The 17074-nt window shown below is 38.1% G+C and overlaps 1 protein-coding gene across 1 annotated transcript in view; it reads left to right on the top strand.

Annotated features, from left to right (window-relative positions):
• LGR5 (leucine rich repeat containing G protein-coupled receptor 5) overlaps positions 1–17074 on the top strand; it is a 143398-nt gene that overhangs the window by 67374 nt on the left and 58950 nt on the right. The window contains exons 3-4 of the mRNA XM_045829364.1: positions 4075–4146; positions 12346–12417. Coding sequence (XP_045685320.1) covers positions 4075–4146; positions 12346–12417 — 144 coding nt within the window. The remainder of the gene's footprint in view (positions 1–4074; positions 4147–12345; positions 12418–17074) is intronic.

Raw genomic sequence — 17074 nt, 5'->3', positions numbered from 1 at the left:
AATGAACTGCAAAGGGTTAAACTGTAAGTATCTGGGCCCTGCTGACTAGCATGGGAATGGGTGTCCAGCCTGTGACCCACAGGCCGCATGCAACCCAGGAAGACTATGAATGAGGCCCAACACAAAATTGTAAATTTACTTAAAACATTATGAGATTTTTTTTGCGTGGTTACATGTCACAATCTATTTAATGTGTGGTCCAAGACAACTCTTCTTCCATTGTGGCCCACAGATGCCAAAAGGCTGGACACCCCTGTAACCTACCACAGATGAGCTTGGTCAATTACAATAATGCATTACTGCCAGCAGAGGCAAGATTAGCAGAATACAGCTGACTTTGTGTTTCATCCTATCTGTACCTCACTCTTGGATGACCCAGACCCTAGCTTCTATGTGGATAAACCCAAAGCCAAACCTGTGAATCTGGTGACCCCTCCCCAAAAATGAGAGCACTTAATCAGTGAAATAGAATCATGGACAGTTTATGTTAATTGACTATTATGTTTGTTTATTTTCTTTATTTTATTGTCTTTTGAAAGTCTCTAATTACAATATTATTATGGGGTATTTTTTATGGTTTTGGTTTACTTTATTTTAGGTGTTTTTTTTTCCAAATGGGAATATTTTGACACCAGAAGAGATAAGAAACTTTAGAAATTTTACATTTAAGTGGTAGTTTACAGTTATTCGGTGAATTATAACACAGAAGGGTGAAAGGAAATTCAGAAATATCAATGGATTCACTGAAATTAACATTGGAAAAATCACAGAGAAGGAAAATAGTACCAGAAAACTGGAAATAGACAAGGGTCATCCTGCTGTTAGCCTTCACCAAATTTCTAGAACAAGTTAATTTAGCATATCTAAAATATGCACCCTCTAAGTTTCATGTACTTTGTAAAAGTTAGAAAATAAAGCAGTAATTTTTAGGAGCCAGCATGAATTTGCCAAGTAATCTGAAAGGTCTTCTTTTAAATCATAAGGACATCATATTCAAGTTCTTTCTACTGACTATTTAAGTAGCACTGTTGTTAAATACTTTCCATGCTCTATAAGAAAAGACTAGATTACTTAGATGCAATCAGAAAGCAACAATGTTTTTTGTTTTACATAAAACCTTTCTGAGCTTTGGTATCTTTATCTGCAAAGAGTGGATAATAATAATCTCTAATCAACCTCCTGATACAAAGTATGGCAAAGTGCTTTTAAAATGTTAGTGATATGCAATAAGAAATCTTAAAATAAAAACAAGAAGGAAAAGCAGGGTGGATGAGAGAAAAGAATAAGGGTAAGCAGGAAATACATATGTAACATAAAAACAGTTTTAGGGCAGAAAAATAAGACCTTGGTGGAAGAACTCTATTTTTTTTTAATAAGTGAAATGAGACTCAGGAAGGTAAAATGATTTGCTTTAAGTCTCACAGTAAATTCATGGTGAGAAGAAAGAAAATCAAAAAGGAAAAGAAAAATACCCCACAAAACAACTAAAAGAAGTCAAAAGAGTCCTTTCAAGAACTGATCTAAGAGGGCTGGTAGAACTGACCTGGCCCCCTTGCTTAGCTCTGAAAATGCTAGTCTGCCTCTGGACCTTGGCTGAGGCTACCCATGTTGGACCATTCTTCCTTGCACAGTAATTGTCCCAAGGGTGCCAATCAGAAAGCAGGGTCAAGCATCCCTTCTGCTATCAGTGCTCACCCCATTTTATCCACACATACCTTTCCCTCTCCAGGCCAGTGTCCAGGGCGGAGGAATATGAACCCACATGATTCCTTTGCTCTGGTTCCTCCATTTACAAAATGAACCACAAACACACACACACAAACCTTTAGATTATTTTAGAGATCCAAATTACTGTAGAGATTAAAAAAAACATACATTCTCAAAACTATTTTAGTTAGTTGGTATAGCACAAAAGCATCTAATTATTTGATTCATTTGAAGAGGAATCTAATGATTTCTTTTTCTCTTCAGTGGCAGTTAAGTCAGTAAAACTAGTAAAAGTGGCACAGTATGGGAGTAGGACCTTTTTCACATGATATAAAAAGTTTTTCTTATGAAGTTGTATCTTCTTGTAGAAATGAAAATGATGAAAGAGAGATCCCCATGAAGTCATTTTAGAAACAGAGAGAAGAAAAAAACACCTTTCAGCCAATTGGTGTGTTGGTCTCTAGGGCCAGAATGCATTTGCCCAGGGATTTGTTAGTTCAAATCATCACAGGAAAGATTCGTGTGCAGTTCTCACTATTTGTATGCTCATTTGAAAGGGTTTTTTTTTTCTATAGTTTAAAATTACTAAAACCATCCAACACAGCAAAGAAATAAGAGGGGAAGAAGGCAATAACTTCCTTAAATTGTTGTTTTTGTCAGTGAGATAGATCTTCCATCAGCCTAGCAAATAGCCAACAGCACATTATAAATTCCTTTGCTTTAAGACACACTCCCCTGATAATACAGGTCGGTGGTCCCCCAAATTAGTTCTGAACACAGATGCAGGGTCTCTCACTGTCCTAGCCCGGAAAGAAAAACAATTCATTTGAAGTAAGTTATGTTTCAAGAAATGTAACAGAAAGGTATTTACCCTGATGGTAATTTAAACCAATAAAGTAAAAAAAGAAAACTTTAGGTAAAAAAAATAAAAATGAAAAAATAAACTAATAAAGTAAAAACATAAATAAATTTCACTCTCTCCTTTTCAGTTCCGAGTCAATGTCTCAGAAACCATCACGCTGCTCAATGTCAGAGCAGCAGTGAGCATGAAGTCCCCATTTCAAGGCCACACTTCAGAATTCGAAAACGTGCTATTGAAGTCATGGCTGTGAACAGGACAGTTTAGGGACTTTTGGGCCGTCCCTAAGCAGCTGCTCGTCAGCTTAGTCTGATCACGTAAACCAGCTTGATCATCAAACTAGCCTGAGTGTTTCTTAGTTCAATAAGCAACTCTTTTATGTCACGGTAACACACAGTTCATTACTTCAGTATTATGTGTAGAACTTGGGAAAACTAACCAAATGCATGCAGGTTATCTGTAATGTAACCATAAATATAAAATGTTACTCTTTTTTTGGCAGCTTACATTTCCCCTTGACCCTAGTGGTTTGTCAGGTTGGATTTCTTCCTCCACATCAAAGCCCACACCTCTCGCCGCCTCCACCACGGCTGCGCTGCACCCGTGCCCGGCGTCTTAATTCTCGTCGTGTCCGCGCTTTCACTCTCGCCTCTCTTCTCCCTCTGAAAACGCTCCCATCTTAGAAAAGTATGTGATTGTCTAACCCCTATGCTGAGCACCTGAAACTAATACAGAATAATACTGAACATAAACTGTAATCGAAATGTTTTTTCATTGTAAAATAAACAAGAAGAAAGGTCCCACCAGAAGGACCCCTTTAAAACTCAGATTTGAGCACCTCACTCCCCTTCTCCACGTCCTTATTCCGGCCTCCAAAGCCCTGCGTGGAATGGCCCTGGACACCTCCTCAGCCTCACCTGCTGGCATTCTCCCCCTGGTCATTCCACTCCAGCCATGCTGGCCTCCTTTCGGTTTTGGACCCTACCAGGCACACTGCCCCCTCAGGGCTTTTGTGGTGCTGTTCTCACACAGACGCCTGCTGGGCTCAAACCTCTGCTGAAGCGACCTCTCAGCACACGTTTCTCCCACCATCTCATCTGTAACGACAGCCCTTCGCCCTTGCTACCACCTCCCGTTGCGCCCTATCCCCTTGCCTAGCTTTTGTATAAAAAATTGTTAGAGGATAGATAGATAGATAGATAGATAGATAGATAGATAGATAGATGGATGATAGATAGATATAGGTACAGATATATAGTGTGTAAGCTATTAAATTATTTCTGTAAAATAATTACATTTATTATGTATCTTCTTAGGTACATTTTTGCTAGCTTTTTTATTAGAAATTTACAGAAATTTTTCACAAACTATAACAAAACAAGGTTTTTTACAGTTGTTTTTGGCATTTGTGGTTTGAACATAATTGTATTGTAATTTTTTAACAACTAAATGAATTCCGCATGAAGAGAGCTATGCTCACTCTCTCTCCTCTCCCTTAAAACCCACAGACGTCTTGCTGGAAACTCGTTGACATACATTCCCAAGGGAGCCTTTGCTGGTCTTTACAGTCTGAAAGTTCTGTAAGTAAACCGGGTGTTATTTGTTGTATTTCTAACTGTTGTGGTAAGTGGGTGCTAATTAACTTGTAAAGACTGAGTTCCTCTAATAAGCTGTTTGGAGCCATATAATAATTCATCTGAATTCAAGTCTACCTTCATTGGTACCATAGACCAATATTATACCTGATTGGATTTGTATGAAAAAAAAAATCATCTCTCTTTTTCTAACTTTAATATCTAAAATTGTTTGCCTGTAAATAGCCAATTTATCAACTCACACTTTTAAAAGAATGTTTCCAATTTTTGTGTATGTATGCATGTGTGTGTGTGTGTGTGTGTGTGTGTGTGTGTTGTGAAGTTGGGGAGAGTTTCTTGAGTCATTCGATCACCGAGTGAAGAAGTCACCATGCTAACATAATGAGATCACATCTTCAAGCCATTTGCAAAGTTTGTTTCCTTATGAATAAGGATTAGCTAAAAAAAATACCAAGTTTATGTTGCAATTGTAAGTAGATGTGGAAAAGCCTAGTGATTGTAGATACACTGAGTAACTGAGAAACGTTAATTCACTGAGGCATGTAAAAATGGGTTTTCTTATTTAATGTCCAACTTCCCAATCTGTTTATCAAAAACCTCATTACTATTGACTACCTCCTTCATTGAGTACCCATTGTTTAATTTCCTTTCAGTTTATTCTGTGTAGGAAAAAAGGAGGCACCTAGGTTGAAAAAATAAGTAACACAAGTTGAAAGTCAGAGCAGAAAAATTTTCTCAGAGAAAATATCCTAACTTTATTTCCTTTCTTTGATATAAAAGTTAATATACTCCAAAAAGGCATTGGTTTATTTTGCACAGTGGAAATTACATTTTATTCACCTCAGGGATACATGGATGATTTAAGTTTAATATTTATTAAATATTAAATTTGTTAAAAGTCAAATTCAACAGCAGAACCATTTTTGGTCTGCTTAAGTGATTGGGTCTGGTCCCCTCAGCCTTGAATTATTTTTTCTATTAGGCAGAATATTTTTAAATTGTCATATTGCCAAAGCCTAATGATAATTCATTATGTGGTAGAATTCTGAATTATAGCACCAACATCAGGACACATATATCTGCATGAACACAGCAAAATATTTGGAGCCCTTCAAGATGCATCACATAAATCAAGTTTGGATAAGACAAATAAAGTGATGCATTTCCTGTGTCAACCTATGTACTGCTAAGAATTGGGATACTTGTTAAATTAGTTACACTGGAACTGATTATTTCAATTCACTAAACAAAATGTAAATCAGATGCACTGAGCCAGAGTATATGCGTGTATGTGTGTCTGCAGTGTCTGCATGTATCTCCAGCCATCATAACTAGATGTGAACTGTGAAGATATAATGTGAAAACATGTAAATTATATAATATGAGTAGCTATGAACTAGATATACACTAGATATAATTATGTAGAATTATTTTACATTTTTGAATTTTCATGTTTAAATTGCTTAGTTTAGAATGAATTTTTTGACATTCTTAATTTTCTAATAATGTATTTCTAATTTTATCATACTACCCTAAACATCCATAAACTTGGAGATATTGTGTGTCTTGACTACTTGTCTCTCCCCAGCTCCTAGAACAGTGCCTGAATCATGTAGACACTCAAGAAATATTTGTTGAAAAAATGATCCAACGAGAACAAGGGGTTTCTAGACTTGTCAACTTTTCTTCATTTTGTATTTAGAACTAATGCTACATGTTTATTAATATAGTATTTGTTGTATTCTAAACAAAAAATATGGTCTTCTATCTGTCAGCAGGTTTTATGTACCCTGAATACTTCTGCTCACACCTTGCTGCTTCCTATGGTGTACTTTGCCTGACTACTTTAGAGAGCTTTGGATTAATCTGAATTAACAATGAAAATCATAGGTTCAACCTCAAGCTTGTCATTTTTATATGTACCTTTTCCACCAGAAAAAAAAAATGAAATGTGGTGTTTAGTTAGACATTCTCATTAATCTTCTCCTAACTAATCAATGTCTCCTGTCTCCTATAGAGTCAGAGGTTCAGCAAATGCTGGTGAGTGTGATTCTCGAAGTGTTATTGAACAAATTACTGCTGGAAATACGATGATCAATAAGTGTGGGCCATGCCTGAAAGAGCTTATAATCTAGTGGTAGATCATGGGATCAAGATAGTGGGACCAAGGCAGACAAATAGATCACCTCTGATTCTTCTAGAATGTGTGTCTAGAATTGTGTAGGGCACTGTGGAACTACAGAGGCTGGGAAGAATTTAGTCCAGTCTGATGGTTAAAATTCAGCTTCCTAGGAGAAATGTTTTCACAAAGAAATGACCTAGGAGTTGAATGTTCAAGCACAACTAAGAATTAGCCAAACAAATAAGGTGGCTGGCTGAGGAGACTATACGCACAGAGACAGTGAGAAGAAATACCTGGGATGAACAAGCTGCTCGAGCATTTAGGAGAAGGTGGAGAGTATCTGGAGAAGAGCCCAGAGAAGTAGAAAGAGTCCTGGTCACAAGAATTCCATATATCCTGTCAAAAAAGCATGGACAATATTACATTCTAGGCACAATGAGAAGTGAAAAAAGAGCTGTAAGCAATGGAGTGGCATGTTTGGACTTCTCGGTTTAGCTAGATCACTGTCAAGGTGAGGAGGAGTCAGAAGGAATAAGACCCCTGCCAGGAATTGTATATACTCTTCCCTTTACTTTGCTTACTTAAAGATTAATATCCAAGGAGCAAAGTCAGCTACCAAATATTTAGAAAGTATTTCAGTGTTAGAGCTATGGTTCTCAACAATGGTGGTAGTTTTAGAAATGTGTGAGTGCATCTTTGGTTTTCCATTTGATACACACAAGTAAACTGTCATGTGCCGTGCAGCTCAGCCCAGCATAAAGAGTTGCATCTGTCACATCACACTTGACATTGGGCTGCCCCTCCACCCAAATGTAAATCAGTAATACTTTCATACCTAATAATACTGAAAGATTTTTCCAAGAAGTTCTGCATAAGACTAATAGTTTGTATGGAAAAAATAAATGGAATAAATATAATCTCTCAAAATGATTGAATGATTAATTCAATTTTTGCATCATATCTACTCTACATGATTACATATTACATGATTTCTAACCACGTATTTAGTTGAAAATGCTGTTAGTGCAGTAGAACAAATACCCAAACACCAAAAAACAATAAAAAATATATAACCATGGAGATGTTAAACTTCTTCTTAAAAATAATTATCATTAAATTAGTAGGGAAACATGAATCACAGAGCTCTCATTGAATTTTATTAACAAAGGTCGCTTTATAAATGTTTTGTATTATGCCCTTTAAATTTTTTGGAGCAAAATCTATATTGTGACAATTATATAATGATTTACTTATTTGGGGGTGGCCTGTTGCTTTTTAAAAAATCTTACTCTTCCAGTATCCAGCTTCTGTGAGGGCAGCTTCATGCCTATTTCTTTTCCTGTCTCAGCCTTGATGTCCCATTGCCTCTGTGAACTATATTCTCCAGGGTCTCTTGAAGGGCCAGAGACCCATGTTTGCCTCAGTGTATGATGGAGTTTTTAGATAGGATAAATGTTTTTTGTGATACTTAAGCCCTGTCTTGTCCTGAAAGAGAATTATTTTGACACCACTCATTGACAAGAAGCACTTATTTGTGGGAATATCCATGTTCATTTGTAAGAATGTCACACTTCCTCATTTCTCCACTGCAACATCTGTAATTTGTCTTGGCATGCCATGTTTATTTTAATAAGGGCTATTTCCTCCTTTTCCTTATAATACATGTGTTGTGTATGATACATCTTAACTCTACTTCTTACCCTAACATCTGTCTAGACATCTATTCTCATTGCCCTGTTCCTGTACAGAATAGCTTCTGATCATGTTATTTTTCTCACACCCAACCTTATTCATTAAAAAGACAGACAGACATCTGACTCATTCAGAAAAATGCTCCTAGGATAGTCACATGTAAGCATCATGTATAAAGTGATACATATATCACTTAATTATAAATTACTCTTATTTCTTCTTTATAAATACAGTTAGAGCAGTACACTATGTTGACTTTTTTCTTTTAAAAGATGTATGTAGACAGGTCATATTTTTATGAACTTTATCTAGTATAATAGATGAAGTATTACAGAATATTTATTGTTAGAGGGAAAATTGAGTCGAAAAGCACTGAGAACCACAGTGCTGGAGGTAAAATGCTGAACAAGACAGACCTGCCCTTACCCTCATGGAAACTCTCAAATGTTTTATAAAGCCCAACAGTCATGGGGAGAAAGAAATAACTGATTATATTGTCTCATGATGAGAAAAACAATATAAAATTAACATTTGTCTGGGACCCTGACCAGTATAAGGAGGGTAAGGAGAGCATATGGGAAAAAAAGAGAGAAAGATAATAGTAATGCAATCCATTGAGATGGGCAATGCAGAGAGAAGCAGCCATCCTTGGCTCAGACTATTTAATAAACAAACTTGTTACTGTGAGCTCTAGAAGGTTGCTGATGTTTAAGATTATTATCCCTGTAAATATTGACCTTCATGAAAAATAAGTTATTGGTTCTGTATTCGAAAATACCCAGCCCAGTGGGATTCTGAACCACGCTGTCTTCAACAAAGGTTCATGTTTCGTGTAGGCCATTTGGTCAAGGAGTGGCTCCTTTCCCACCACCCTCTACCAGATCCAAACCTTGCAGAGGTGATGGGTAAAAGTAAGCAGTAGAAAGGTCACAGTTAGCCAAAGTTTCCTCATTCCCACACAGGCCCAGAATAGAGCCTTGGTAGTTTCCTGATACCTACACACAGGACAGTTAGGCAGAAGAAATGCCTAAGGATCAAGCCATCAGTTGTTACGAAGTCCTCTTTCAATATACTATCTCCTCTCCCTCTGCTTCACTCACTGCCCATATTCTTACTTAGTCCTGTTAGCAGAAAAGGTAACAAAAAAATTGTACGGTTACAGTCACATGGGGATGTTGTATGGAATAGTGAATATTTTAAAGCTCTTCAGGGAAAGAAATTAAGAAACTATAAAGTCATCCTTTGTCTCTAGAGAAATTGTTTCATTTTGTTTTCCTCCCCATATGGGAATGAAAAAAAAATGAAGTTATAAGTGGCTAAACCCATATTCAGTTCATGTATATTCTACTTATATCCAATGTAGTGAATAAAAGAGTATTTGCAAAAGAAATCAGCAGACATGTTGGGAATGCTTTCTGTTTTAATTGCACTCTATGGTGCTGTAAACCCTTTAATTGTTTTGTCTCCCACTGGAATATTTTAAACAAAAATACAATTTTCTAATTAACTCACTGGAGACTTATAAGAATGCAATGGAGATAGGTATCTTGCTCTTGTTTTGTCATTTGAAAGTAATTAAACAAAAGTTCTTTATTTAGAGAAATTAAATGTCTTTTAATTAGATTTCTGGTGTTTTATTGGTAGAAGTAGTTAAAAAATTAAATTGTTGGGGGTGGGCTGGGATGGGAATAAAAGACAGAAAACTGTACTTGAACAACAATTAAAATGAAAATTTTAAAAAAAGAATGCAAAAAAATTAAATTGTTGGGAGGTAAGTCAAAAGTAGCTTTAAAACTTATTAATTAAGTTTAAGTTCCATTTTATGAGGCCATATATATAAAGTTACTGAGAAATTTTGAAACTCTTTAATGAGGAAAACAATCTAAATATCTACTGTCTTCTACCCCAGTTTTATGATATTTTAGGAAGACCACATATTAATACTTTCACTGGTCAGCAAAGTATAGAAGAACAATTCAATATACACTTTGTACCAGTAATATACTACCTATGAAGTTTAAACATTGATTAAGTTCATTATCTGTATCTTATCATCATGAAATTCCTCATTCAATAATGTATGATGTAGAAAACATTTCTATGAAGGTAAAGTCATATAATAAAATGACTCAGAAAAGTATAAAATAACAGAAATGTAAATTTTTGATGTTCAGGTAAATTATGCAACATACAGAATTCAAGCTACAGTCTTTCCAAATTCCTAATTGACCAGTGAAATGTGAGATCTCCCTCAAACTTGACTTTGTAAAGAATTAATATATTTTGAGACTCTTCATAACAACTTATGAAATGTTAATTGAATTCAAGTTTAACATAATGAAATTATTTGAATAAAACTATTGCAATACAAGTGACACAATTACATTCCTTAGAAAACAGAATCTCAGCCATGGTGAGAAAAGCATACATTTTATGACCTCCAAATATTTTTCATATCATATTGTATATGAGCTCTTATGTATTTATTAAAGTATAATAAACACCTTTATATTTTAATTCTTAAATACCTTATTAATCAGATATTATTTTATTCCCATTAAATAGATAGAAGATCAAGGGTCAAGGAGCTTAAATGATTTGCTTCCCAAGACTTAAAATTTAGGACTTATCTCCAAGCTCAATGTAGCCAGCCTCAAGCACATGTGGAAATATTCCATCAGAAATACTTAGCATAGCATAGGGTGGGCCTCAGTGTGTGGCGCCTTGCCCAGCAGCACCAACATCACCTGGGAGTTTGTTGGAAATGCAAAATCTCTGGCCCCTACCCAGACCTACTGAACAGTAAACTTTGGAGTGGGGCCCAGCAAACCATGACTTAAAGCTTTCAGTGGATTCTGAGGTACCCTAAAATTTGAGAAACACTGGCATAGGTCTTATTGTTGCTGCTGTTGATTTTATTTTCTCAATTAAAATGTCACATTCAGTACAATCTTACTCTACCATTAATTTTGAGAAGGGGTTCATCAATTCATACACAAAGAGCCAAACTTTATTGATTGCTTACTATTCGGCAGATATTGTTGTACTTACTTTAACTCATTGGATGGTCACAATAAGCCCAGGTGGGTGGGGGATAGATATAATTACCGGTCACTGGGCCGGGAGAGATTCGGTGATTTGCCTCAGGCCACACTGCCAGTGACAGGGAAGAGGTATTCAGGTTCAAGAACCCATGCCATACCTTAGTCATACCATACACCATGCAACCTGAGAATTGTACAGTAAGCAGAGATTCCTCACAAGTTAGACATTCATGGAGCTGAACCCCAGCTAATCATCTACTGAAAAGAAACTTCAGGAGATGGGGGAACCAGGCAAATTGTTCCTGAAATCCAAATATAAGTTTGTGACCTAATAGGCAGAACATTTTCTTTAGAGTGTCTGCTTTCCTAAAATAGTCTTTTGCCTCTGGCTTACTTGGACCATGAAATACTCAGGGGGATGGAGGGGCTGTAACATTATTGTGTCATTTCATGAATAAGGTAGCAAAATATAAGGAATCTAATGGGAATTTTTTCCATGCTATTTCCCCACTAGCAATGATACATTTTTATTACATTGTGGCCAGTTGTCTCCATTCTGTAGTCCCCATGTTCTGAAAAGAACTGTTGAACCTAGGGGAGCAAAGGTGAAATACTTCACAAAAAGAATGTAATATCAAAATATGACCACGAACAAGAAGGGAGAATATCTTTAGTCACCTCCTACTATTATTCTTATTTCCATTTTGTCTAATCTATATAGTCACCTGAGTGATCCTTTAAAAATGTAAATAAGATCCCATTATTTCCCACTTAACCCTTTCACTGAGAGTTTCTCCTCAAATTTAAAATAAAGGTTTATCATGGCCTGCCAGCTCTCCATGTGATAGCCTCAGGTTCCCTCTCCCAATCTCTTGCTCTCACTCATTCCTCCCCAGTTACAGTTGATCTTTTGCTGCTCCTTTAACAAGTAATGCAAGCTCCAACCTCAGGTCCTTTGCACTTGCTCTTCCCACTTCCTCAGTAGCTCTCCCAGATATTCTGCTCGCTAATCAAATATCAGCTACTAAAAGAGACCTTCCATAACCACCTTTAAGAAAAATTCTCCCTCTTTGTTACCACCTATCCCAAATCCATGCTTTGTTTTTTATTCATAGAACTTATCACTTGTCTGATGTTATATACTGATTCATTCATTTTAATTATCTGTTACTCCCCACAGGAACTTGAGCCCCCCAAGGGCCGAGGCTTTGTCTGATGCTCTGCTGTTTCCCTGACACCTAGAATAGGGCCTGACTGCTATGGCCAGTTATTGTTCATTATGGTTAACTTTCTTTAATATTTCTCTGTATTTGTTTTAATGTGCAGCATGCTGCAGAATAATCACCTAAGGCAGGTTCCCACGGAAGCGCTACAGAACTTGCGAAGCCTTCAGTCACTGTAAGTATACTTGAAATTGCAAAATGTTCTCAGGATCAGTTTGGGAAGGAGCATTGAAATGTCCAAGTGAGCATTTCAGTAGATTCCTTGATTGGGGGCCCTAAGCTGTGAAAAAATTTCCATCAGAGCAGCAGTTCTTCACATCCTCATTGAACAGTATGTGTGGGAGGGACTAGTGCTGGAGTTTGGGTGGTCAGGGCAGAGGCTTAATCATAACACCTCTAGTCAAAAGCCTCTTATATATGCTGGTATCTCAGGGCAGAACGTGTACTTCTGCCATCTCGTCCTACATTCCCCTGCAATTTGAAGTTCCTGAACTGTAATCAGGAATTATTTTCTCCTTTTATCTAGAAAAAGGGGTGTCACAACCTAGACATCTTTCCATCTTCAGTTTATTCTGTTTTTTAGATGATCTGAGCTGTGTTGTAATGAAATTTTCTAGGTCGAATAAAGACTTAATTTTTTAAGTTCCATATGTACATCAGGGGTTCTCAAATCTATAAGCTAAGATCTAAAAGTGTTACCATCTTAAAGCCTTACTGTGCAGGTCTACAAACCAAGCGCTTCCCCATCACCACATGCAGACACACAAACAATCCCAGAGATACACGCACCCCCCTCAGATTCACACATCACACAAAGATGCATGGACACACAACACACAGACACACACCCAGCAGTGGTGCTGGTGTTCCCTACTCTGAATCCACAACTTTTCCAGCACGAGTTTCCACCCTCAACTGATTTAAAACCTCTGAATAAATAAAAGTTAGTTCTCAGATGTTTTGGGGCTGGGATTGTAAGCAACTGTTTACAGTGATTATTTGGCAAGACCATGGCATGAGTATTTGGTCAGTAAATCTTTGTCTCATCAGCATGTATAACTGTTTACAGTATATTGCGTGATTTCTGGTATACACAGGTGTAATATGCGCTCTCCTTTCACCCACATGGTAGGGCCTCCTCCGTCAAACAAAATACTGACTTCTGGTCCAGAATGATGAGGGAGATAAATGCATAGGAAAGGCAAATAAATATTGCAGACTCTAGTTGAAAACCACTGTAAAAATTCCACCAGTTAATAATTACACAGAGTTTGCTTAATGCCTTTTGTTGAGGTGATAGGAGAGAAGGAGGAACGTGAGATTTGGAGATGATACTTTCTTCCTTTGATCTTTTTTTTTATTCTTTAAAGGAAAGCAAATCTGTGCCTGAGACCTTTTGAAGCTTTTCACTCCAGTCAAACAAAGTGACTTCCTAGGTTTTCACCATCCTATAGATAAACAAGCCCACAAGGGCCCCTTTGTGGCATGGGACAGGTCTGTTGCATTTTCAGGAGCTCCTTAATGACATAACAGTATCACTCCTCCTTTGTTGCACGAGCCTTTTCCTGAAGGAAAGGAGCAGTCAGAGAAGCAAGTGCTCTCCAGTTGGGTTGTCTGTGTAGGGGCACGGGGTCTCCTGGCTGAATTGAAAGTGAGATAATAGCGGTGGCCAATAGGAACTTTAAACAGCTGTGAGGCAGGCAGAAGATAGAAGGATAAGAGTTTGTAACCAAAAGCCACTATCAGCTGAAAGAAGAGCACAACCAGAACACACACAGAAGTGAACTCTTTGAGAAAAAGAAAACCATGAATCTTTTGTTCACCTGAACTGGGTGGTGCCTCTCTGATAAAGGTGTTCAGATTTAGTTTCTTAACGTCTAGATATTTACTATTCACCAGGTGTCTCTTGCATTTGGTTTCTGGTTCACAAAAACAATTACCTTTGAAACTTTATAAGTATGTATTCCCTGTAAAAGAGCCAAGGGTTAACTTTCGAGTATGATGCTTATCACGTCCAAATTGAGGTATCTAGAGAGACTCTTGGCCCCCCAGCGCATGCTGGATTGTATCAGCTGGTTATGTCTTGTTTGTCTGGGGTCCCTTCATCCAGTGCTCAAACAGACCCATGCAAGGTGCTGAATGTTGGCCATGTGTGCTGCCATATACCACTTTTTCTCACTTATCTGCCTTAAAGTATGTTTTATTGATTATGCTGTTACAGTTGTCCCATGTTTTCCCCCTTTACCTCCCTCTGCCTGGTACTCCCCTTCCTCCCACAATCCCCCGCCCTTAGTTCGTGTCCATGGGTCAGGCATATAGGTTCTTTGGCTTCTCCATTTCATATTATTCTTGACATCCCCCTGTTCATTTTGTACCTACCCATTATGATTCTTAATTTCTGCACCTTTTCCCCCATTCTTCCTGCTCTCCCTCCCAGCTGATAGCCCTCCAAATGATCTCCATATTGATGATTATGTTCCTGTTCTGGTTGTTTGCTTAGTTTGGTTTTTGGGGGTTTTTTAGATTCAGTTGTTGATAGTTGTGAATTTGTTACAGAACCCTACCTATGCTGTTCTGGAACAGCTGTGGGGTCTGATTGCCCACTGCCAAGAAGAGTGATTCCCGATACAAGAATTTGGTGAAAAGGGAAAGGGTTTGCTTATTTAAAGGTTATACAGATTCAGAATGTGGGCAGATTTCTGCCATTAAGTTCTACTCCCCTTTAAAACACCCCAAGATACACAACCCTGCCTCCCTTTGCCAGCCAGACCAGTTTCAGAATATGCCAGTCAGAGGTGCCATCTTTCAGAAAAGCAGAAGTCCACGGCTCAGCATTCCCAGTCACAGTTCAGCATTCCAGGCGTCTCGCACAAATCTGTGTTTAGTTGGGCAGGTCTCTGAAATTCCCAGCACCATCAGCCATGCTGCCATGTTCTCCAGGTCTTAATCCAAAACCATGTGGCAACTTCTTGCACACCAGACCTCATGGTGGGTTGGCAGGGTGGAGGCACAGGGACAGGAGGGCCTTCTACATCCTTTCAAACCACATGGCTGCACCCTCATGTCTGCTCAGGCCATATGGCCAAATCCTCAGAGGAGGACACATAGCCTCTCGCTCACTACAGACAGCATGGCACAATATCTCCTTCTCTTCCCAAAAGTTTCTTTTGAGAAATCAGCTGATAGTCTTATGGGAACTCCCCTGCAGATAACTAACTGCTTTTCTCTTGCTGCTTTTAAGATTCTTTCTTTATCTTTAACTTTTAGCATTTTAATTATATGTCTTGGTATGGTACTCTTTGAGTCCAAATTGTTTGGTATTCTCTGTGCTTCCTGGACTTGCATGTCTATTGCTTTTGCCAACTTAGGAAATTTTTCTTTCTTCATTTTTTCAAATAAGTTCTCAATTTCTTGCTCTTCCTCTTCTCCTTCTAGCACCACTATGATTCAGATGTTGGTATATATGAAGTTGTCCCAGAATCTCCTAAGCCTCTCCTCATTTTTTTAATTCTTTTTTCTTCCTGCTGTTCTGATTGAATGCTTTTTCCTTTCTGTGTTCCAAATTGTTGATTTGATTCTCTGCTTCATCCTCTCCACTATTGGCTTCCCTGTAGATTTTCCTTTATTTCATTTAGTGTGACCTTCATTTCCTCCCTTATGTTTTTGCCATACTCAATGAACTCTTTGAGCATCCCGATCACCAGTGTTTTGAACTTCACCTCTGACAGGCTGATTATCTCTGTTTCATTTAGTTCTTTTTCTGGGGTTTTGTCCTATTCTTTCATTTGAGCCATATTTCTTTGCCTCCTCAATTTGGCAGCCTCCCTGTGTTTGTTTCTGTGTATTAGGTGGAACTGTTTTGACTCCCTGTAAAAAATACCTGTAAATTGTGTGGGGTGGAGGCTTAGGTAGTCACCAGGGTGGGGCAACCTGCTCCACTGCTTTGTGGTTTTGTGTGGGGGGAGGGTTTGGGGAGGGGACAATGCTGCTGCCTGGCTTCTTGAAATTTGCCCTACACTCATCCTTTTTCCACTCACTTCACCCACTCCCATATGTGACTGGTACCCTTCCAGCTGTTGCCCTGGTGCTGAGTCCCAGAGTGGATGGGTTTGCATAGGCCCTCTAATTAACTCTCCTGAAAATCTGGCAGTTTCTTCTGACACCTCAACCCCCACTGGTTTTTACAACCAGAAGTTATGGGGATTTGTCTCTCCAGTGCTGGAACCCTGGGCTATGCAGTCTGCCTTGGGGCTGGGATCACTCACTCTCAAGGTATCCCCCCCAGTTTTTATCCACCACACGTGAATGTGGGTCCCTCAGTTCTACTGTGGGTACCACCTCTCCATGCCACACTCTGTCTCCGTGAATCTGCCTCTCCTACCTGTCTGGATGAATGTGGTGTCTTTAAATCCTTGGTTATCAAACTTCCATACGGTTCAATTTTATGCCAGTTCTGATTGTTATTTGTTTTGAGAAGTAGTTGCAATTCTCTCTGTAGTTGTGCAAGGAGGCAAATTGTGTCTACCTCTATTTTGACCAGAAGTCATCATTTACATTTTTTTGTGTTGCTTTGATACAAGAATCCAGATTTGACAAGCATAGACTTAACCACTAACTACACAGACACCAAACTGTACCAAGCAAAGGTGCTCCCTACCCAGTTTGTAGGTCTGGGCAATAGTGAGTCCCTTTCAAATGTTAATATTGTCCCAGATTTAAGTTGTTTAATAGTATTTATTCTGCTTTTAAGCATTAATTTTGAGTCTAATGCCATTCCAAACATCCTTTCCTTATCCCCTGTTCATCCATTTTCCATGCCATTACTAAGCCTT

Source organism: Phyllostomus hastatus, unplaced genomic scaffold, assembly GCF_019186645.2.
Source record: "Phyllostomus hastatus isolate PE091 unplaced genomic scaffold, TTU_PhHast_1.1 phas_scaffold_93, whole genome shotgun sequence".
In the NCBI taxonomy this organism is placed as follows: Eukaryota; Metazoa; Chordata; class Mammalia; order Chiroptera; family Phyllostomidae; genus Phyllostomus; species Phyllostomus hastatus.
The sequence above is the reverse complement of the archived record's forward strand: the minus strand, read 5'-3'. Positions and strand labels throughout refer to the sequence as shown.